We start from the raw sequence: 23112 nt of genomic DNA, 5'->3' as shown, positions 1-23112 counted from the left end.
GTCAGGTTTCTGTCTTAGGCAGACCTACAGGCTCCTTGGAGCCAGGAGCCTCACTGCGATGTCCCTGGCTGGAGGTATCAATGAGGTCCTGACTGCTTAGAGCCTAAAGTCCTGCAGTGGGAATGCTGCTGCTTGCTGTCTTTTTTCCTTGCAGAATTTCAATAATATTTGTTTCCTGCTGATCGTTATGTCCCTACTTTTGTGTTTAAAAATGATCAATATGCGTGAAAAAAAAAACCTGGTAGATTGAAAAAAAAAAAAAAGGCACACAAACATCCTCAGAACCGTGTGCAGTGTAGACTGACATCTAGGGTGCCTCCGTCATCCATTTCTTTGGGCACAGGAGCCTACAGTTAGTGCAGTTATATCCTAAGGGTAGAAAGCTGGCCCTACTGCCCTGGGTTGGCATCGATTATGATGGTGGTCGGCACTAGTTTCGTGAGACTCAGGAAGGATTAATACTGCCCACTGGAAGGGACTCAAGAGATTCATACGCACAGCTCATTTTCCTGGGGAGGTTTTTCTTTGTTTTGTATAATGAATTTTAGTCAAACCCCTACCACCACCCATTACTTTCTCTTATGTCCCACCCCACACTTCTCCACTCCCCGCTGCTGAAACCTGGTTCTTTCCTACAAGTTCCCCTGACTTTCCTACGTTTCTGCCTTTGATACTTGTATGACCTACTGAATTTATTTTTTTTTTTTTTAACTTTTGCATGAGCACAGATGGGGGTTATTTTCTAGTTATCAGTGGCTCTTCTGTTGAAGAGGGCGATACCCTCTGCTCCTGTAACCATTATCCACAAAAGACGGTCCGGGAGGGGTGGGGCCGTGAGCGCCCTGGTGGGGTTTTATTGTTATGAAGACTCTCCGGGAGGGCTGGGACCATGAGCTCCCTGTTGGGCTTTTATTGTTATGAAAATGGTGCTGTTTGGTATGCAGAAATTCTGAAAAATCAATGTCTAGAAAAATGTTTCTATGTCCAGGGATTTGTTTTTGTTTACTAGAGGTAGTAAGGTACCTGACCCTCCTTATGACACCTGCTTAATGCAGAAGTCTTCCAGGTGTTAACTTCGATGGAACCAAAGTGTGTGGGGGGTGGTAGGGCAGGCCAGTTGCAGCTGCAGGAGGGTCTCAGACTGTGGAGTGAAGGGAGGAGTTTTGAGGATCGTATATCCAGGCTTCTCTACCACTGCTTCCAGGCTGTACGTTTTCTGCTGCTTCAGTGTCTTATGGTTTTCATTCATTTCCTCTCTAGGTTAAACGCTCTAGGAGTAAAGGTGGATTAGCTGGACCTGATGGCACCAAGTCTGTCTTTGGGCAGATGTGTGCTAAGATGAGTTCTTTCAGTCCTGACAGCCTTCTCCTTCCTCACCGAGTCTGGAAAGTCAAGTTTGTTGGTGAGATTTTCTGTGCACATCTGTAGAACTTACTTGCTTGGGAGAGGGAGCCTAAGGGATAGCAAGCTGAGTAGTACATGAGTATCACGTGCAGAGGGTGAGAGTAGCCACCTTCCTGGTGCTGTTTGTACAGGTGGTGTGGGGTGGCCTGTGTGTTGCTGATTCTCCTTTCCTTCCAGGTGAATCCGTGGACGACTGTGGCGGTGGCTACAGTGAGTCCATAGCAGAGATTTGTGAGGAGCTACAGAACGGACTCACTCCCCTTCTGATTGTGACTCCCAATGGCAGGGACGAGTCTGGTGCCAACAGAGACTGTTACCTATTGAACCCTGCCACCCGGGCACCCGTGCACTGCAGCATGTTCCGATTCCTAGGTGGGCCTCAGTTGTGTGTCATACTGCTATGAAGGGCCTGTACCACTGTTAAATTAGTGTAGCATCTCTTGTCTGTCACAGGACAACAGTGGGTATATTTATATTTATAATATAAATACCTATGTTTAGCTTTTAAGACATTGATGATGAAAGTGATGTGCAGTGATTTTTACCAACATTATGGAGGAGAAAAGGTTCATTTTGTACTTAGTGTTAAGGACTTGATAGTGGTGAGCTAGCAAAAGTTATGACCATTCTTTGTACAGCTATACGGATTTATAGTTAGACAGCATGTGACTGTGTGTTCAGTGCTATATACTTTCTTTGACATGCAGAGGATCTGAAATATTGTTTGGGTTTATCTGTTGTGGGAGATATTTAAAATGGTGGCACATGATCTGTCTTGTGGTACAGGGCTGCCATATTCCCAACTAGGCTAGGCCTGAGGCCACAGGTGGCACCCTGCCACCCACGAGACACCAGCGTGGGAGATTGGCAGAGCCATCTCCACTCTCTGCCAATCTCCCACACTGTCTCCACAAGGTTGGGCTGAGCCTAGACCATCCCATCATCCACGTGGTACCCGGTAGAAAATGAGACTCTAATGCTTATGATTAATCAAAGGCTTTATATGTTTGATAATGCTCGGTTAACAAGATGGTCACATAATTAGAGGTGTTAACCAATTAACTAACCTAGATATAAGTTGTTACCCAGGACTGGTCTCGGTACATTCGTGGTCATCCATGGCACTTCCAACTCTGCCTACCTCTGCACCTCTTCTTCCTCCTTCTCTTTCTCTCCTTACTTCTCCTCTTCCTCTCTTTACTCCTCCCACCTTAGCTCCTCCTAACTTGTGGGGTGAATTTCCCACTACACATATCTGAAACTCAGGAGTTCACAGAGGGAGATGGCATTGGCTGTGGGCCTGTCACTCTTTGTCTGGGTCTGTGGAGAGTGCTCTCACAGGGCTCCTCACCCTACCACTACCCATTAACAGAACATCTACCCTCTTGGAGGAATCCATCTCTTTGCTTTGCCATCAAAGGGACAAGAGTTGGCTTACTGTGGTTTAATCCTGTGTATGAAAAGAATAAGAAGAGTTAGCAAGGTGTGTTATAGGAAGAAAAGGAAGTAAGTTTTGAGTAGGACCTGCTGGTTTAAGGTGAGGCTAGCTCTCAGTTTGGGTGGTTCTGGTTTAGAAGGCTCCATGGTTTCAGTGCAGAGATGATACTACAAAGCGTGTTTCAACAAGCAAGAAGCGACTTCTCGTTCATTCCAAGTATATTCTGACCTTCTGGTTTGAACAATCAGGGGTGTTACTGGGCATTGCCATCCGAACTGGGAGTCCGCTGAGTTTGAATCTTGCTGAGCCTGTATGGAAGCAGCTGGCTGGGATGAGCCTTACCATTGCAGACCTGAGTGAGGTAATTTTTCTGGGCTGTGGGTCTTGTTAAGGGGCTTGGGCTTTTCAGGGTATCTGATGTAACACTCATGGTTATATGAAAGCAGCTGGCCTCTGACTACTTACTAGAGTAGAGAAAAGTGTGGACCTGAGAGAGTTGGTATAATACACTTTGTGTTGCTTAGCAACTGATATAGCCTGATAGACAAGGGAGATCACTGTCATGTGCAGAGCTGGGCTACACCTCAGGTTCCCAGGAAGGGGACCGATAGGACAGACATAGTCTGGTATCCCTGAGCCACCTTGCTCTTTATGCCCTTTGGGGTTTAGGAAAGTGTTTAGTTATTTCCTCAGCAGTAAAGCAGTACATTAAAGGACTTTCTGGATCTTTCTTTAGCTCCTTGGATGAAGTGCTTCCTTGTAGAAGTCTTTTTTTCCTTCTTCAGATTAAGTTAGATATGGCTGGCAGTACTTGGCTTGAACTGGGCTCTGTGATAGGAAACAACCCAGGTTTAGCATGTATACTCTTTGACAGGTTGATAAAGATTTTATTCCTGGACTCATGTACATTCGTGACAATGAAGCCACTTCAGAGGAGTTTGAGGCTATGAGCCTGCCCTTCACCGTGCCAAGTGCCAGTGGCCAGGACATCCAGCTAAGCTCCAAGCACACGCACATCACCCTGGACAACCGTGCAGAGTATGTCCGGCTGGCAATAAACTACAGGTTTGTGATCATTTGTCTCTTTACTGCTTTGACTTAATAAATAACAAAAGTAGCAGATTATGGTTTCTTGGGTATTTATGTCTTTTAGATGTATCATATATCAAAATATACTCATTTTCTTCAACTATTGCTAATCTTTGTTATAAATTTTATTTGGTGACTTGTGTTCAGAGTACTTATTCCCACTTGAAATTTCTAGATTTCAGTAAAATAGTGAGATAAATATAATGTTCTCTTTTAGGGGACAGTCCCCACAGGGATATCAGGCCTTAGTGCCCCTCTACACTTACTTTGTCAGCTCCTCAGACAGGGATATAGTTGGGGCCATTATAGCTTTTGTGAGCTATGGCACCATCATATCCAGCACTGACAAATGAGAGTGCTTAAAGTGTGTGTGGCTGTAGTTAATCATTGAGGCTATGTCCTGTGCACCAGCCTATGCAAACTCCCAGTAGTGTGTATGAAGAGCATCACCCAGAGCCAGCCTCTCAGTCCTCTCCTGTGGTGTGTGTGGTAGCAGTACTTGTGTGTAAAGCTTGATACAGCAAAACAAAGTGCCCAGTAAATGTAGGTACGGGTGTGAGGAAGATTTTTCTCTTTCTGTTTTTTAAGACTCCATGAATTTGACGAGCAAGTGGCTGCTGTCCGGGAAGGGATGGCTCGAGTTGTGCCTGTACCCCTTCTCTCTCTTTTCACTGGATATGAACTGGAGACAATGGTATGTGACTGCTTTGTGCTGCCTAGAGCTGCCTTGATATGCTAGCTCACTCATTTGGTCTTTTACTTAAAACCTTCCATTTGGAAAGCTAAGGCTTGACTGTGACAGTGAATGAATGACAACACAGCTTTCCCACTAGGTGCTGAAGTTCAGGATGGCGCACATGTCCTCCTGAGAGTATGGGAATCTTATTAGAGAAAAAGGATTAGATTGATGTTGAAAAAAAAAAAGATGGAAGTGTGAGCCTGCTCTAATAGGATGTTTTTCCTAGGTATGTGGGAGTCCAGACATCCCACTGCATCTTTTAAAGTCAGTGGCAACGTATAAAGGGATTGAACCTTCTGCCTCCTTGGTCCAGTGGTTCTGGGAGGTGATGGAATCTTTCTCTAATACGGAACGCTCCCTCTTTCTTCGCTTTGTGTGGGGCCGGACAAGGTTGCCCAGGACCATTGCTGACTTCCGGGGCAGAGACTTTGTCATCCAGGTAGGCTCCTCACCAGAATCACAGAGCTCTGTATTGACATCAGTAGCGACTCGTGTGTATTCTGCTTTAGAGCAGTGAGAAAACAGATTCTGTACAATGAAAATGGGAAATACCTAACTCCTATAATTTGAAGTCTTTGAATTTTACAATTTAAGGTCTTTAACACTGTAACCTATTTTTGCATAGTGTATCTATGCCATAGCCAATACATACTATTGTTGACACCCTCATATAGATTTTGAATACACATACTTCATAAAGCATTTGTTTGATTTTCTAGTTGGGTCAGGTAGGTCACTAAATATTATGCTAGCAGAGAAAAATGAGATTGTTCATACATTTGAGAACAAGTTTGCTTTGTCTTAGAACTCAATGGTCTGGTGATTTAAACAAGCTCAGTTTACCTTTTAAGGTCACTGAGGAGGAAAAACCAATCCTAACAGTCTTCTTTGTCCTGAGACCATGGTAGCAATAGCCTTGGAGACACATCTGTACCAAAATTATCAAAATACTTATCTTTCAGGAACATCTTTGATAGCAAACAATTTTTCTAAAACAACAATTAATTCAGTTTTGTTGCTTTCTAGTATCTTGATCTGTAGGTGCCAAAAATGGGTTGATGCTCTTAGAAAGAATATCTGTGGCGATCAATTGGTGGACCCCAGTCTAATGCCCCAATTATAGACTGGTGTCAGCTAGGTGGCGAGGCTTTACCTACACCAGTAGGAGACAGTGGATCAGGCTGTTCTATTGGCCACCTTCACATGACTGCTTGGTGATGATCAGGGGTCACAGTAAAATTGTTTTGCTTCTTTTATTGCTGAACCTAGGGATGAGTTACTTTTTTATATATCTAAAAATTGGTTCAATTTTACATTTTCTTAATGTTTTTATTTCTAGCCAAATATATATTTTTATTCTAGCCAGATATATAGCTTCTGTAATAATGATGTGAACACAGTAAACTAAATGCTGAGTTTTGCTTATCCTCACCCCAATCTCTTACTAATATTCTCCACCAACAGGTCTTGGATAAATACAACCCTCCTGATCACTTCCTTCCAGAGTCATACACATGCTTCTTTCTGCTGAAGCTGCCCAGGTATTCCTGCAAGCAGGTGCTTGAGGAAAAGCTGAAGTATGCCATCCACTTCTGCAAGTCCATAGACACAGATGACTATGCTCGCATAGCTCTCACCGGAGAGCCAGCTGCCGACGACAGCAGTGAGGACTCAGATAATGAGGATGCCGACTCTTTTGCATCAGACTCTACACAAGACTACTTGACAGGACACTAAGATGGAAACACCATCAGGAAGAGATGTAACTGAACAAGCAGGAAGCGTCCTGCTGTGTAAATTGTAAATGTCGAGTACACCTGATGAAGAATATCACTCTTTGAAGTGTATGGTACAGAGAGAGACTGGCTGGCTGAGAGTACTGTGTGGTAGGACAATGGCAAGATGAGCCTGTGCATGAGGAACTCATGGGGCACTTCTTCCCCGTAATGCTGCATTACCTATAGGACCCAGTGTTTACTACAGTGTAAATGTTTATATGGACACAGAACCGCATCACTAAAATAAAGCCTTTCTACTTGTGGGTGCAATAGATTCCTTCTTTTTCCTTTGCAGTGTCATCTTGATTGTATATTGAAAATACTGTGTAATGATGAAATCATATTATAAATATTTCAACTAATTTTACTCTGAATTTGTTTATTAAAAGCTTTTTGAACATTAAATTATTATTTCTTCAGTGCATTTAGAAGTTATTTAGAACAGAAAACAAAAATGCCATTCAGGCCTCTTCTCCCCGGGTATACCGTTTTAGCATATGTATTATGTGATTGGAATTGAGGCATTTTAGTGGACAATATCATAATTTTTATCATGGAAAGTGTATTTAATGTCTGTGTCATGTATATGCCAAAATTTTAATCCTCTATAAATAAACCATGTGTCACAAAATTGTAGGCTGAGCTTTCTTAACCAATTAGACTAGCACATGTGGATCTGCCACAGCCAAACCATATTCATTAACAAAGCACTGAGACATTTATTAAGATTGCTGCTCTCAGGACCCAAGGAGGCCCAGAGACCCTCAGAGCTCCTTCCTCTAACTCTGTCAATATGCCCTCATGCTCAGTCCCAATACCTGTTCCCAGTGGTCTGGGTCAAGCATACCTTTGGTCCTACTGGCCACTGGGTAGGGTTTGCTGTGTATGGTAAGTTCTCTGAAAAATGGAAGAATAGAGAACAGCATAGAAGAACTGACCTAGTATGCTAGATCTTGAGATCTAGTATCTGCTTGAGTCAAAAATTTATAGTTCATGTTGGAAGGCGATTTTTGCAAAAATTAATTGTAAACTAAGACTGAGTTGTCTTTGATTCTTAGTCATAGCTGCTTCATTTTGGTCCAAGAGGATACAGGACAACTAACTCTTAACTTTTTAACCACGCGCAACTTAATATGAAGTCAAAATATCAGAATTTATGCCAAAAAACCTACTGTTGTGAAGACAGGCCATTTAGGAGTGTAGCTTTTTAGTCACACTTGATCATGTGTGTTGTGAGTTTTTACCAGTATTTTTAATTGCAGATTAATTGGTTTGAGACATCATAGTTGTTTAACTACTAACAAAAGCAGTAGTAGATTGTGTATTTAGAATACACAAAAACGTGCAATCTGCTTGAATTTACAAGCAGCGTGGTACTACAGAATAATCTATTTTCTGGTAATTGAAACAAAATACCTGAAGCTGACTAATTTCATGAAGAATGTTAGTACATGGGAGCCTGAGGCAGGAGGATTCTGTGTGCAAGATCAGCTTGACTACCTTTCATGACTTCCTGGGGAGATGTTAAAAAAAATTCTATTCACCTCAGGTAGACACCAAAGAAAGGCTTCTGTTCAGTCCAGTTTGGTAAACTGTAGAGTTTATGGGAGTGACAGGAACATGCATGCTTGGCTCAAAAGACAGCTACACCACCGTCATGGCCAACCACAACACGGAAGAGCACCCCTGTAGCAGCACAGGTTGCACTGTATGAGTCTCCTGGCATTCTAGTTATCTTTCTGTTGCCTTGATAAGTTACTTTGACCAAAAACGAGTTGGGGAGGAAAGGTCTTACTTATCTCATTTTACAAGTCCATCATTAGGGAAGCTGAGGCCTGCTTTCAGGCTCACATCCAGCTGTCTTTCACCTGCTTAGGCATGGTACTGGCTTGTAGTACACTGGGCCCCCTTGTATCAATTAGCAATCAAGAAAACGCCCCACAGACATGCCCATAGGTTAGTCTGATAGAGATTATTCCTCATCGAGGGTTCCACTTCCTAGATGTGTCAGAATGACAACCAAGAATAGCCATCACACCTGGGCAACTTAAAGGCAGCCACATTATTGAAGAGTCCCTCTTCCCAGTCAACAGTTGACCTCTTCTGTAACTTCATAGAAGACAGAGACTGCATGAGGATCTTGTCAGCACTGTGAGCCTCCTGAGCCCTCTCCAGCTCTCCCTGAGTGGATATTAATAGTCTTCATCTTAGGATTGAGGGCAATGGTTGTGTTCAACCTGAAAAAGACATATATTACACACCATCTTCCTCCAGCTCTAACATTATTTCTACCTGTCTTCTGTAGGTGAGTCTTGTTGGGAATGGGGTGATCAGATTGTTTCCTTCCATTTATGGTCGGATATTAGGCTGCTATGCTACAGCAACAGTACAGACTACGGCTAAGATATTCTTGGCATTTTGACTTCATAGGAGCATATGAAGTAACTGCCACCAGTTACCGTAAGGTGTTGCCTTCCACTACAGCTGACAGCTGAGTCATCTATGGACACAAACACAAATGCTTAGAAAAGAATTTGATATAAACACGCCAATTTAACAAAACAATAGCTGTAGCCACCTTACAGGGTACTGGTTTCCCTACATCAGGTTTATGGTGCCAAATACAAATCCCTCCTCTGGAGTTAACACTTAAATACAGTTGGAAAGTAACAGTTGTTCTAAATTGCAGCAGCAGGAGATCTTGCAAGACATGCCGGTAGTGTTATATGCAAGGGTCCATAGCCAAGCTGGACCATTGGTGACCATTCTCCTGTAGCCTGCATGGCACCTTTTGGAGCTACAAATGCCAGCCAGTAGGGAAATCCTAGCTCAGTCCCAGACTGACTTTTCTGTATCTTACAACCTTCCATGTAGTGTTTTTAGTGATTGTGTGTCCAGGATTCCAAGCAAAAGGTCCATTCTTGCAAGTGAGGATTGATTTGGGAACTGAAGCATCTCCTGAATAAGTTTTAGACAGCTACACTACTGAAGAGTTCCCTCCTGTTAATTGTTCATCTCATATATTGAAGTGATTAAGGTAACACCATATTGTCCTGACTCCACTTTGTGTTTGTTTAGGCAATTCTCAGCTTTTTACCTCCACAACAGTCATATATATCTTGGTAACACATTTGAGATTTCCATGACCTTAACTATGGCCCAGGTGTATTAACCAAAGTAATGTTTATGCAAACTAAACATAAACTAAAATAACTAAAGATAGTATAAGTCAAAAATAAATGTCATGTCATGTTTGAAATAATAACTGCCAGAAATGAATGTTTCGAGGTTTACTCTGATCCTCATCTAATTTTGATATAAATTATGTTCTTTGTACATTTTGTCTTTTAAAAAGCTGTACCCCTGAGCTTTGGCACCAAGAAACTGAGGCATGAGCATGCTTTTGGTCACTGGCCAATAAAGGACAACTATCATTTAACCAGCATGGTTGTCTATATCTTTCTTGCATGGATTATTACAATACAATCTCAGAACAGTGAGTGATTTCTGGGAATATTGTGAAAGCTTGTGAACTCTATGTGCTCTGTCAGCACTGTGATTCCTTGAGACCCGTGAGTCCCTTGAGAGTCTTGAGAGCCACATACACCTTCCCTCTTTCTCCAGGAGGGAAAGTTAGTGGGCTGGATCTCTTGAAGACCTCCTGTTCATGAACAAACCTCCCTGAATTCAGATTGTAATAGTCATGACTGACCAACCCAGAGGGAACACACAGCAGATCCTATCTCAAAAGAGAGTGGGAAGGATGATAGGGGGTAGGAGATAATTTTACTCTGCTTAGCTCTGGTAATGACTTCATGGCAGTATTACAATGGCACGCACATGTATGTACAAGGAAGACTACATTTCAAGGTGAGAGCCAAGGAAGGACTGATTGGCTCTTTCATTAAAAGCCTCTTGAAAGTCAAGACCTATCTACCATAATCTCTTCTGCAGACACAATGACCTTAGAGCCTTCCACCAAGCTTTGCCTCACAATTCCTTTCACTTCTAATATTCCCCATTGAAAACTCAGCTTCTAACACATGAGCCCTTAGGGACAAACCAAATTCAAGGCATGGTAATGCCTCATACACTTCACCATTATGATTCCTGTCAACAGCTGATTTCCTTGTATGGGTGGACTCCTCTATTGTCCCCAGTGGTAAGTTGCCTTTCCTCCAAGACTTGGCCAAGGCAACTCTAAGAACTAGTAGGAGTAGGAAGTTTCTTACTGAGCTCTGACTAGAGAAGTTGGAGTGGGGGCTTCTCCCTCCAGAGGCTTGATCCAAGCAAGACCTCAGAAGTTAACCTTGCTGGGTCAGAAAGCCACTGAGTCTGTTTGGCAGGTTTACTTACGGAAGCAACCTCAAAATTTAGGAATAGGGGCAAGCAAAAGACTCAGCTGGTAAAGGCACCTGATCACTGTGTGCCACACAGTAGAAGAAGAAAACGGACTCCTGCAAGTCATTGTCTAGCTATACCCAACCTGTAGATGCATGAACAAAATGCATATGCACACAAAATAGTTTAAGTTTTAAAAATGTATGAGGGGATGGGATAGACACTTGGTATTATATGGTACAAAGAAATATGTTGTATTCACATATGAAGTCATCAAAAAATGAATAGTGTTTTATTTTGTTTTGTTTTAATCTACCAGTGGCTGTACCTAATCCAGGGTTAGTCTGAACAAGAGATTTTGCCGTAGCTATCAATGCCTGGCTTATTTAATGGATGTAATGTTGCCCGGATGGGTTTATTTTAATCAGTGAGGTATGTGTCCAGTCTCTGTCTACTGCTGACTGTCTACAGTGGGTAGGTACCACCACCAGGCTTAATTAGAAGTCTATGACTTCCAGAGAGAGCTCCCCAAGTCTATGTGCTGTATGCTATTTGATTTACAAACACATTCCTTTGAAGGAGAGAGGTCCGTGGAATGTCAAATTCCTCTTTTGAAATGCTTGAGCTCTTTGTGAAATCCCCTTTGAATTGCTCTGAATTCAGTTAGTGGAGCTGACAGGCTCCCTGAGACTCCAAAGGCACCCAGGCCTGAGCAATGTGTTGGGCCTCACTTCATACATAGAACTACTCACACCATCCACGAGGATTAGCCCACCAGAGCAGCCTGGGCAACACGTGAGTCTGAGATTCCTGGGAGTATAAGTTGGCCTTGTGGCTGGGGTCTTGTGATCCTTCACCAGTCTCCATGGTAAAGCTCATGTTTTGGCATTAACATAAGCTGATTAACCCTTACCTTTTTTTTTAAATCAGAAAAAACTTCATAGCAGTGATCTCTGTCTAAGCATATCAATTCTCACTAAGATCTTATTGTTTAGGTAAAAATCCTTTTCAATTGAGAACAAGGCAGTAAGAAAGCTCTGAATCCTGGGATCAGAACTTGCAGTCAGGGAGAGCAGGTGCTGACTGATCCAGGTTTCTTCCTCCCGCCATGGGCTGCAGCAAATAGGGTACAGGGTCACGACTTCTGGCAGAAACCAGCCCTAAAGGACTTTTGATTTCAGGGTCAGTGGTTCTTTCGAACTCTTGGATGGGACATACACCAGCCACCCTTGGGTAGTGTAGAGTTGTTAGGTGAAAGATTAGGTGGCCAGGCCAGGGACAGGAGGCTGAAAGTTGGCCAGGGAGTGGGGCTACTTTCCAGGAAGTCTTAGGAGCCTCTTGCTGGCTACTTTAGGAACCCAAACCTTTGCTTTCTTCAGAGGTGACGTCCATGTACCTTGGGCAGTGCAGAGTGAAGAGGACACAGAGGCCCCTAGGTTCCCTAGATGTTCTTAGGATAACACCTACTCTTCCTACAGCTATGGGGAGGCACCTGTGATACCTGAGCTCTGTTGGGGGAGACTAAGTCACATATTCTATACTCTGCCACCAGCATGGAAGTCATCTTTGGCCTCTTGTGGCTATTCTTGCCAACATATTTTGGTGGCCATAGGCATTTGGCTGACTCTTTATTCTGGCAGAGTTCCCCATGTAGATAGGTGTGGGCCCAGGTGCTGAGGTCCCAGTGGTTCTCATGACTATTAAGAGAAAGAAAGGAAAGGTGCCTTCATTGGATCAGAGATTTTGTACTGTTTTGTGAGGGACTCATTGTTCTAACATCTGTCACCAGAGGTCCCAGGTATAGGAACTTTTATAGGACATGAAGAACTGGTTGTCTAAGCCAGCCCATGGCAGAGGTAGGATTTTCTCAAGGGTTAAAGCTATGTAGCTCATCCCTAAAGTTGTCAAATGGAGTCCACTGCTAGTAGTTGTCAGCCACATAAACAGGGAACCTGATATTTGACAATACCTGCACTATCAACATTTATAAATCCTCCTTATGACAGGTTCCCTGTGCTTTCTGTCCCACAACTAGGTTGTGATCCACAGTGGTCATGAGCCACGCCCACACCTGATATATAGGTAGTCTGAATCGAGACATCATCTACAAACTTCCCAGTAGGAGTGATCACAGGAAGCTTGGGCTCTCCTTTGTATGGAACTGGGGTGTCAGTGTTCATGTGCCACAAACATATTTGGTCCCTGCTGATCGAGCAGCCCTTGGATACATCCATCACTGAGTATTGTGTTTTGCTTTAAAGCTTGTGACTTGTAAACATCCAGTAGCATTCTCAACCTTGGCTGGAGAAGCTTCTTCTGTAGTGGGAAACAGGTAATATACTGGCTCACAACTGGTTAAAAGGCTGAGAATGAGTGAGTATGGGTACCCAGCCCTGAATGGAGCATCTGTATCAACCCACACACCCCAAGGCACAAAGAACATTGCATAAGAGAGGACAGAACGCTATATGAGTTAGAGACTGGGGAGGAGATCTGTGAAAGGCTGTCTTCTCAATGTGACTTGCCTGCTGTGTTCACGATCCCATTGCAGCTGTGGTTACATATGAATACCTGTACAAGATCAGCAGGCAGTCCAAACTGAACTCAGTGGGTTATAAAAAGAAACAGAAGGAGAGATATGGATGGGCAAAAGGATATTTTGGGGATAACTGTGGGTGATGTTGGTATGGATTGGATCAAGATACATTGTGTGACTTGTCAAAGAATAAATAAACACTATTTAAAACAAAATAAAAGTTAAAAAAATGTAGGGACCCGAGAGGTGGCTCAGTGGTCGAGAGAATTTGCTGTTTTTCCAGAGGAGCCAACTTTGGTTCCCAGCAACCATGTTAGGGAGCTAATAATCACCTTTAATTCCAGCTTTTGGGCATCTAACACCCTCTTCTAGCTTCTGTGGACATACACACACACACACAAACACACAAACACACACACACACACACACACGCTATGAAAATAAATCTTCGAATGTTTTAAAAACGAAATATTCCTAGCAATGGCCATGCTCCAGGGATAAATGATTCTCTTCAGGAGATTACTAAGCTCCTCTTACAAGCAGCTTTTTTGTGCTATTACTTTGTGGACAGAGCCAAGAGCCTCCAAACTCCAGCCATTCCTATGCAGTGCCTGGCACCTGCAGGCAGTGTGCCTATGTATGCTGCTTCAAGCCATTTCTATGTACAGAGATGTACACATACAGTGGGCAGCAAGACCCCTACTCGTGGGTCTCCTTTTCATGAGTTTCTTATCAGGTTCTGATGTAGAGAAGTTGGGGAAAGGGTTTTCCCGCCAGAGGTTTGATCCAAGTAAGACCTCAGAAGTAGATCTTGTTGGGTATGATAAGGCACCTGATAAAGCTTGGCTGAGCTGTCTAGCAGGCTCGCTTAGAGAAGCCACCCAAAAAATCTAGAAATGGGGGTGAGCAAAATGGCTCAGCAAGTAAGGGCACTTGCAGCAGAACCCAATGACCTGACTTTGGTCACTGGAAACCACATGCTAGAAGGAGAAAAGTGACTCCTTCAAGTTGTCTCCTGTAGTATTCATGAACACACACACACACACACACACACACACGCACACACGCACACAAAATAGTCTAAATTATTAAAAATCTGTGAATGGTGGGGGAGTGGAAAGCAGCTCCCTAGGTTGCTACAGTGAATACTTTAACATTTTGCTGATCTGTATGGAGGCACTGGGGACCGCTGGGACACTGGGCACTGTGTCATCTTGTAATTTATGTCTGCATGTATGATATATGTTATGTGTCTGCTTCTGTACCTGTTTGCAACTCTGTGTATGTATGTACTTCATGTGTGCATTGGGTCTGTGTAGTTTGTGTTTATAATTGCATATCACGCCGTCTATACGGACTTTTGGGTACCTGTACAGTTTATGCATTTCCATGTAGTTTATTATTTCTGTGAGCAGTCTTTGCATATTAATTTGTGTTCATGTATGTGTTGTATGATGGTGCTTTCCTTGGATGTAACCTTGGCCACAGTCCTGAGTTGGAGGAGAACAAGATAATGAGAAAGTTAATCATCTCCAGTAGGCAGTTCTTAAAATGCAGACCAGTTTACATTTCCTCAGGTCTTGTCTTAAGGAAAAATCTGCCACATCCTTTGCCATCTATGAAGGCTTGAGTTTGCTACACATGACTGGGATTTTCCAAAAGCCTGGCTTCTGCAGCAAGGCTCTCCATTTCCCTGCTGAGGCTCTCTCATGCTGCTGGACCATTCTCAAGTGGGGGTTGGGGGCACTGAGCCTTCCAGCTCCGTGAAGGTCTGTGGGCGTGGCCAGCAGAGGGTGTGGTGAGGAGCACAAGCTATCCAACCCTCCTGGGCCGCAAGTGCCTGCTGAGAAATCTTACCCCAAGGGTTGTGTTCCACGACTCAGAGCCTTTGGATCTGGACACTAGACTTCACTGCTGGAGAAAGATCGGTAAGTCATCAGATAAAGTGATGGTTGGGAGTCAGAAGGGAATAGCCTTTTATTCTGGGAAACTAGTAGGGGTAACAAGTCTATACTGAAAATATGCAGATGTGATTGAGCAGTTTGTACGAGCATTTCTGATTTTAACTGAGTGCCCAGCAGCAGCAGTAATAATAGTAGTAGGAACAACAGCTTTTGATGCTCCCTGGGAGGCTATGTCCCAGGACAATGAGGGATGTGGAAGAGAACTTGGAAATAAGAGCCTGGCCTTTAGGTATTTCGTTGGAATGGAACTCACTGAAGTGAGAACATTAAATCCCTCAAGGCTAATGCTTTTTTTTTTTTTTGTCTATTCACACACAGGGAAATAAACGGGGATTCAGATAGTCAACTCTTATCCACAGCATGGTTATTAAGCACAGAAGTCTTAGTGAGTGGACATCTTCAGGAAATCAAAGCCCTGGGGCCTTTAGCTTGTAAAGCTTTCTCGGTGTCTTTAACATGCAGTGATGTTTGAGAAACACTGACTTAAATCAATGTGACAATTCTACAAAGCCTACATTTGGGCTAATAGTTGTGAAAGGCAGCTGCCCACTGAAACGGTTATAAAAATGCCACTCCCTGAGGTTTGCTTGACAGCTGGAACCTGATCTGGACAGGCACGAGGCCCACCAAAGGCTGGGAGGCTATGAGCACCAGCTAGTGTAGCTAGTGGTACCAACTCTCCTGTGAAAGCTGCTGGGGACTCTATCTGAAAACAGAGGAAAGCTCCAGATGGCCGGAAAAGATTTCGGAAGTACAGTTGTTCACATTGGGTATAAGCTAGGGGTGACTTAAGAGCATAAGTTTTCTCGACACCTCCAACCTCAGTTAGCTGAGTTCTAAGGACATGAGCAACTACTATTGGGAAGAGAGCGGTCTTGACTCCCCCTGGAGACCAGCAATGTCCTCACCTGGAACTTTGGCCAGTGTGTGTGGTGTGGGCTAGGTGGTAAGGAACAAGAAATGAGGGTTCACAAAAAAAACCAAGCAAGCAAGCAAGCAAACAAACAAACAAAAACCTTTCCTGCTGAAAGATGTCTGCTTGTCTCAAAGCAAAACCAACCCATAGACATGAAACCCAAAGTGGCTGCTAGGTCAGGACAGGGAACATTTGGCTAGTGATGGATCTTCAGGTGAAGTGTGGGCCATGGCGATAGTGGGTTGGATAGGGGTACACTTTGGATATGTGGTAGGATCAGGCATGGGGCTACTATGGGGTGGGTGGCTAAGGGAACTTTGGGAGTCTGGGGGTATTTGAACACCTTCGTTTCCACAGAGACAAGAGGCTAAGAGATAGTGGTCTGGGCTGCAGAAGAGCTGCAGCAATGTGTGTGTGTGTGTGTGTGTGTGTGTGTGTGTGTGTGTGTATGTCTCTCTCTGTGTGTGTCTGTATGTCTGTTTGTCTGTCTGTATGCATGTATGATAGGTGAGGATCTTCCCTCTCAGGAGAGAGAAGGAAGGTCTTTTAGTTAGAGGTAGAGAGAGGTAGGCCTGCTGTGAGATCCCAGAAATGTCAGGATAAGAAAAAGCTGGGGGAGAAGGGAGCTTGGTGTGCCTGTCCTTGTGTTTGGGAAAAGAGAGTAGTCCTCACTCAGCCTCTCCTCAAACTCCCCTCGTCCCCTCCCACCCCAAACACACACACTTCCAACAATTACCTTGAGCTGCCAGCCTTTGTCTTTGCAGGATGTTGGTTTTTCAGGTGCTTTGATGAAGAATTTTGTCATCTTTCCCCCACACCCCCTGTCCTGCCTAAGGGCAGAGGCACTCCCTAGTACCTTGAGAGGCCCTGCCACCTTCAACTAGACAGCTTATCCGTGCTTCGACAGAAACGCAGTCCAAGTGGTACGGGGACCTTATACTTGGTTAAGGTCCCCCTGAGGAACCCTGCCATGAAGCTGATGCAGAGTGAAGACGTATTCTGCAGCACAGAGGGAATCAGATGAGGCCGTGCTTGCGTCTCCTGCTTTCAGTAAAGGTTCAGGGTTTCCAAGCTGCTCTGCAGGATGTGTCAAAGAAAGCTAGCTGCACAGCAATGAGCAGAGCCACTCCAAGCCGGAGCTGACAGACAGGGCCTGGGTCCTGGTCCTGACTGGTCAAGGGGTTCAGACAGACCCTGGTTACGCAACTCATATGACTTTCTCTTCCTTACCCAGAGCTGTGATCCCTGTGGTGAACTGTCCATGCTCTGGAGGCCCTGTGGGTATTCTCAGAACAAAGCCCTCTTTACCCTAAGACCTTTTGCTGTGTAGAGAAGGTCACCTTCCTTCCGGTTTGCCAGCCCAGGCTCTCCTTCCTGGTTGCAAGAGGACTCTTTAAAACAAGAAGTGATTAATAATCATGCACGCCATTTGGTTGAATGATCCAGAAGCTTTAATCAAGTTCACATGCTACAAAATCAAACCAAAGGAATAAATGGAACAGTGGCTTATGTTCTCGCCCTGCAGAGGGGAACAGCCTGACCTAGCTGTCCTTAGTGTGATACTCTTTGCCCCTGGGCATCCTGAGTTTCCTACATTAAAAAGGGGCTGCCCCAAACTCAGCTACTTTGTCTAGGGGATGCCTAGCTGCATTACCCACTGACCTGGTGGACATGAAATGACGGTAGAGTCCTAACCAGACCCACAGGCTCATCCCTACAACAGCTCTGCATAGCTGTTGGGATTGTGATGTTCAACATAGAGAACAGGTAATAACAGGAACTCACAGGACCTGAAACACATTGGTTACAGTGAGGCGTTGAGTGATCTGGCATTGGTGACATGCTTGGCACACACAGGGTGGCACCTACCACCCCAGCTAAGAGTTAGTAGAGGATGGCAGTTTACTAATGAGCTGGTTGCTGAGATATGGCTTTGCTGAGCTGGCAGCACAGAGGGCAGGCCAATTGCTTGGACCTCCGCATCTTTCTACTTCCTGTCCCTCAGATGCCCTCCAGCTTGTTTGCACCAACACTGATCTCTGCTCCATTAGTGTCAACCACCTCACCATGCTCAGAACCCCCCGGAGTCATGGGGAAGAGCTGAGAGATTTTAGGTCCTGGTCAGGACTCAGGGTATACAGGCCTGGTTTGAGTATACAGGGCATCTCTTCTTATGCATCCTCTTTTAATCAAGTCAATTGCTGGTCCATTCTCACCAGGTGAGAAATCCATGACAGATAGCACCAAGAGGAGAAAACTCAGAAGCAGAAGTGTCTCTTCCTCAGCAGTGACAGACTTCTTGTCCTGAAGAGTGCCCCACCCTGGGTGTTGTGCCTTAGCTTCTGGCTGCCTTATTATCCAGTGATATCTTCCAATTAAGTCTCTGTTATGTGTTTGACATGTGCCCGTAAGGATTATCAGGGCCCAACTGTGACTTAGAACAAGGTTGGGGAGCATCACCAGGCAAGGTGATGGTAGGGTATAGAGGGAGGGCTTGGGAGAGATAAGAGTGACAGAGCAATTGAAAGAGGTGGGGCAAGGTGATAGGGAGCTTTGCTGGACCTGGTGGGGGAGGAAATAGAACAGCGGGAGTGTGGGAAGCGGACACAATGGGTGGCTTAGGGTCAAGTATGAAGGCTGCAAGATTCCACTGATTATAAAAAGAAACTAATAAATATTGTGGAAAGAAACTCATAAATATTAGTTTCTTTTCAAGAAAGTCATGGAATCCATTCGTTTTCCTTAAAACAGAAGGATGCTCAAGTTATTATTATTGTTTTGGTATACGTTTTGCTGAGAAAGAGCTGTCTGTGGCCTGAGGTACAAGGCCATGTCCTCCCATATGAGGTCTTCAGGGTGATTATTACACGCACCTGGTAGGGCAGGTGCATGGCACCCAGTAGGGCTCAGTCAAGCTGAGGCAGAGAACACAAGGCAGTGCTCACACTATGAACTGAGGGGTTTGGAGCCCTCCCCTCCTTCCAAGGATGGGCTGGTGCTAGGGTGGTAGGGTGACTCCAGAGGCCAGGCCATGGTGGTATGGAAGTTTCCAAGAGGACAGGTCATGGGTTGGATCCCTATTGGATAGGCTAGGACAGGGGTGTTTCAGTGTAAGGGATGACATTCAAATGCAAACATCTGGATTTAGAATGTGTTCGGAAGAACTAGATAAAACATGTGAGTCAAGCGGGGCAGTGTCTACAGTGTCCCCCAAAGAGAAGGCCACAGAAAGTGGGCAAGCTACAGCAGGCTCATGCTGAGTCATGTTGGGTATGACCACTGGAGAATATTGAGCTCAGAGCGGGCTGGGAAACCATCTCCACAGAGTGACTGATATTGGAAGCTGCAGTGGGGAGGCTGCTGGTCTCTGAGTAAAGCCAGGAAGAGCAGAAGAAGTCAGTACCTAAAGAAGAAGAACTTCACCTGAGGCCAAACCTCAGCAGTCACGGAAGGGTGAGTAGGGGCAGACCTCAGGAGTTAGTGGTGATTCTCACAGGAGTATTAGTCATCAAATTGGGAGAGCAGAACATGGTGGAAGTGGGCTTGAGATGAGCAGTGGCTGAGGCTGAAGAGTCCCACACAATTTTAAGAGGTAATCCAGAGAGATCCCTTATGGCTAGGACCTAGTGTTTGTCAGTGCTAAAAGCTTGTACCAGTTAGTGGGCTATCACAACTAGGACGCTGACACAATCAACGTTCAGGGAATCTTAACCCCTGCATGGTCCTCTTGTGCCCTTGTGTGGGTACATCCCCAACCCTGATCGGCTGCTGCATGTATACTGATTTGTTCCCCCTGTCTGTCCGGTTGTCACCTAAAGGATGCTGACACATGGGACCAAGCAGTATGTGGCCTTCAGAGATTTTTTTTTCACTCTGAGTTCCCATTTTGCAAAGTCAACCATTTTGCTGTGTTCATGGACGTCCTGTGATATGGCTGTTCCCCTTTACTTAACCACACACAAAACAGAACAGGCAACAGCAAAACAGCAACCACAAAAACCTGAGAAACCTCTGAATTCTTTTCCATTTTTGCTGAACTTTTATAAATGTTGAGATAGCTGTCCAGGAGGACAACTTCTGTGTGATAAGGGTGTGACCTGAAGCTCTCAGAGAGGAAGCTGCACCTATGTTGAATATTCTTTGTGAACGATTGACTATTAGAACTCCATGATTGTGGAGGGTTGAGATGTTGCCAATCCGGATTGATTTAACCCCTTGAATAGCTATTTTGGGTCTACTTTCTGTATCCTATGCAGCATCCTTTTAACATCCTTTTAGCAAAACCTTTGGAATGCGTTAACAGATTCTTAGCTTCTACCAACTCAAAAGCTAAGGAAGCTATCAGATAGTATCTGAAGCCTCCAGCAGAGATTTCCTGTTTTGCTATGGTCCACAGATCTGATGTCCCTGTGGATTTGTCTATTAGAAATATTTTGCACTTACATGAAGTTAGGCAAAATACAGCATTTTGTTGACTGACCTCCTTCTCTGAACATATTATCTACAGTTTCCTCCAAACTGTGGGAGGTCTACTGGTATTTATAAATCATTGTCTCTTGCTGTTGAATTATATTCTGTTGTGTGGATCTTTATAGTATATTTATTAATTCTTATTTTTCTCTTGCAAGACTTAACCATATTCTATTTCTTCACGGGACAAGATTACTTCTGTAATCTTGGTGGCGTAAACAACAAACATTATTTTTTCACAGAGTAGGAAGTTAGGCAGTCTAAGATGAAGGTATATGCAGATTCCTGGTTCACAGATGGAGTCTTCAGTCAGTGTCCACATATGCCAAGAAGAGAAGCAAACTCTGAAGACTCTTAGAAAGACACTGATCCCATTCATGAAGGCTTCACTGCCATGGCTTCCTTCCTCCTTAGACTCCACTTCTTCTCTAGAGACCACCTCCTAATTCCATCACTGTTGTAGTAATTATTTAAAACTGGCCTCTGGTCAAGCCGACTATCTAAGCTGTAGCGGCTTTGCCTAGCCCAGCGGCCATGTTTCTCGGCCTGAGGCCATGTGCGCACTGCAGCTAGAACTGGCCGCCAGAAACACCAGCCCTGCCTCCCACTAGATGCCAGCGTGAGAGATGGCTCTGCCAATCTTCCACGTTGTCTCCGCAAGGCAGGGCAATGCCCAGACCATTCCGCCATCCATGCGGGCCCGGTAAGAGAATGAGACTCTAATTCTTATAATCAAAGGCTTTGTATGTTTGATAATGATTAATAACAAGATGCCCATACAAAGAGAGTTGTATCCCAATTAGGTAACCTAATTATAAGTTTGTAAGTTGTTCCCCATGGGTGTTCTCCATACCTGTGTGGTTCTCCATCCTCCTACATCTCTGCCCTCTCTAGCTCCTCCTCTTCCTTTTTTCTCTTCCTCTCTCAACCCCTCCTCTTCCTCTCCTAGCTCCTCCCACCTTAGCTCTTCCTACACATTACATACGATAGTCCCCAATCTGTCTGCAGAAACCATCTCCTAACACCATCACATGCAGGAAGATATCACTATGTGAATTTAGGGTTGAAGATTCAAGTATTTAGTCCCAAACATATGTTAATGGAATGCTCTAAAAACACGCAGTATTAAGTTCAGGCAGAAGATGATGCTCTTGTACCAGGCCAATCACATAATTTGCAGAGCCTTTTGTTAAAAGACCAAGGGAAAACACCATCAATAATACTAAAATAAAGCATTTCTTTATCCCCTGATCTTTCTCTCTTAACTTGTCATGATATATATTCTGTTGTTTTAGATTTTTATTTTTATTTATCTTTAAAAATACGATCTTGCTCTGTAGCCTAGGCGGACCCGGCTTCAAACTCATGGCCATTCCTCTGTGTCTGCCTCCAGTTGCTGGAATTATAGATGTGAGCCTCCATGCCTAGCTTCTAACAATTTATGATGTTTCAAAATTGCTGTTTAATGTCATTATCCTTAGTAATGAAATATTAAGTTTTATTAAGCATCTTTGCCTAATAAAATGTCTGTTTAAAATTTAAATATCAGAGCCTATTTTTTTTTTTTTTTTTTGTATGTGGAATCAGCTAAAACATAGAACTGGCTTGTTCTTACCAGGATGAAAATATTTAAGAATCAAGCTCAACTGTAACTTCCCCTTCCTCCATGCCTCCTGGTTCCTTAACACACTTCCCTTCTCCCCCAGATCAACTCCTACCTCCCTTCCCTCCCACCCAGAATAAAAGATAGCCCTCCAGGGGACATCAACAGAACACAGCACAACAGGTTACAATAAAATCAAGAACAAACCTCACTTCAAGACTGGGCAAGGCAACACAGAAAGGAAAAAGTTTCCAAAAGTAGGCAAATGAGACACTCCTACTCCTTCTGGAGTCCCACAAAAACACCAAGTCAACAACTTTAAAATATATGCAGAGGACCTAGTGCAGACGAATGCAGGCTCTGTGACTCCCAATTCAGTCTCTGTGAACCTCCATGAGCCCTGCAGAGATGATTCTGCAGGCTGTACTCTGCCCGTGTCTTCGATGACTAGTAGTTCTCACAAGGGCCACCCTCATAGATTACGGGGAGTTTCCACTACACTAGGCTTCCACAGTCCCCCAACAAATGCTCTTCAATTCAATCATATCTCTCCCTCAATCTCTTCCTACCTATCCCCACCTGATCTTTCCGATTCCCATCCCCATCCACCCTAATCCATCCACAAAAATCTATTCAGTTTCTGCTTCCCAGGCAAATCCATGCATCCATCCTAGAGCCCCTCCTTGTTACTTAGCCTTTCTGAGTCTGTGGATTGTAGCATGTTTATCCTTTACTTTACAGCTAATATCCACTTATAAGTGAGTACATACCATGTTTATCTTTCTGGATCTGGGTTACCGCACTCAGGATGGGGTTTTCCCCCTAGTTCTATCC

General features: G+C 44.2%; 2 protein-coding genes across 2 annotated transcripts in view; both read left to right on the top strand.

The window, feature by feature from the left end:
* Positions 1 to 7079, top strand: part of Herc2 (HECT and RLD domain containing E3 ubiquitin protein ligase 2) — a 52808-nt gene extending 45729 nt beyond the window's left edge. Inside the window, exons 30-36 of the mRNA XM_028785683.1 lie at positions 1261 to 1402; positions 1582 to 1776; positions 3091 to 3203; positions 3717 to 3907; positions 4520 to 4625; positions 4897 to 5109; positions 6135 to 7079. Coding sequence (XP_028641516.1) covers positions 1261 to 1402; positions 1582 to 1776; positions 3091 to 3203; positions 3717 to 3907; positions 4520 to 4625; positions 4897 to 5109; positions 6135 to 6407 — 1233 coding nt within the window. The 3' untranslated portion in view covers positions 6408 to 7079. The remainder of the gene's footprint in view (positions 1 to 1260; positions 1403 to 1581; positions 1777 to 3090; positions 3204 to 3716; positions 3908 to 4519; positions 4626 to 4896; positions 5110 to 6134) is intronic.
* Positions 7080 to 15169: 8090 nt separating this feature from the next.
* Positions 15170 to 23112, top strand: part of Oca2 (OCA2 melanosomal transmembrane protein) — a 305312-nt gene continuing 297369 nt past the window's right edge. The window contains exon 1 of the mRNA XM_028785690.1: positions 15170 to 15276. Within this exon, the coding sequence (XP_028641523.1) occupies positions 15274 to 15276 (3 nt within the window). The 5' untranslated portion in view covers positions 15170 to 15273. The remainder of the gene's footprint in view (positions 15277 to 23112) is intronic.

This window comes from Grammomys surdaster, unplaced genomic scaffold (assembly GCF_004785775.1).
Source record: "Grammomys surdaster isolate TR1022 unplaced genomic scaffold, NIH_TR_1.0 125319, whole genome shotgun sequence".
Lineage (NCBI taxonomy): Eukaryota > Metazoa > Chordata > Mammalia > Rodentia > Muridae > Grammomys > Grammomys surdaster.
This window is presented reverse-complemented; position numbering and strand designations above follow the sequence as displayed.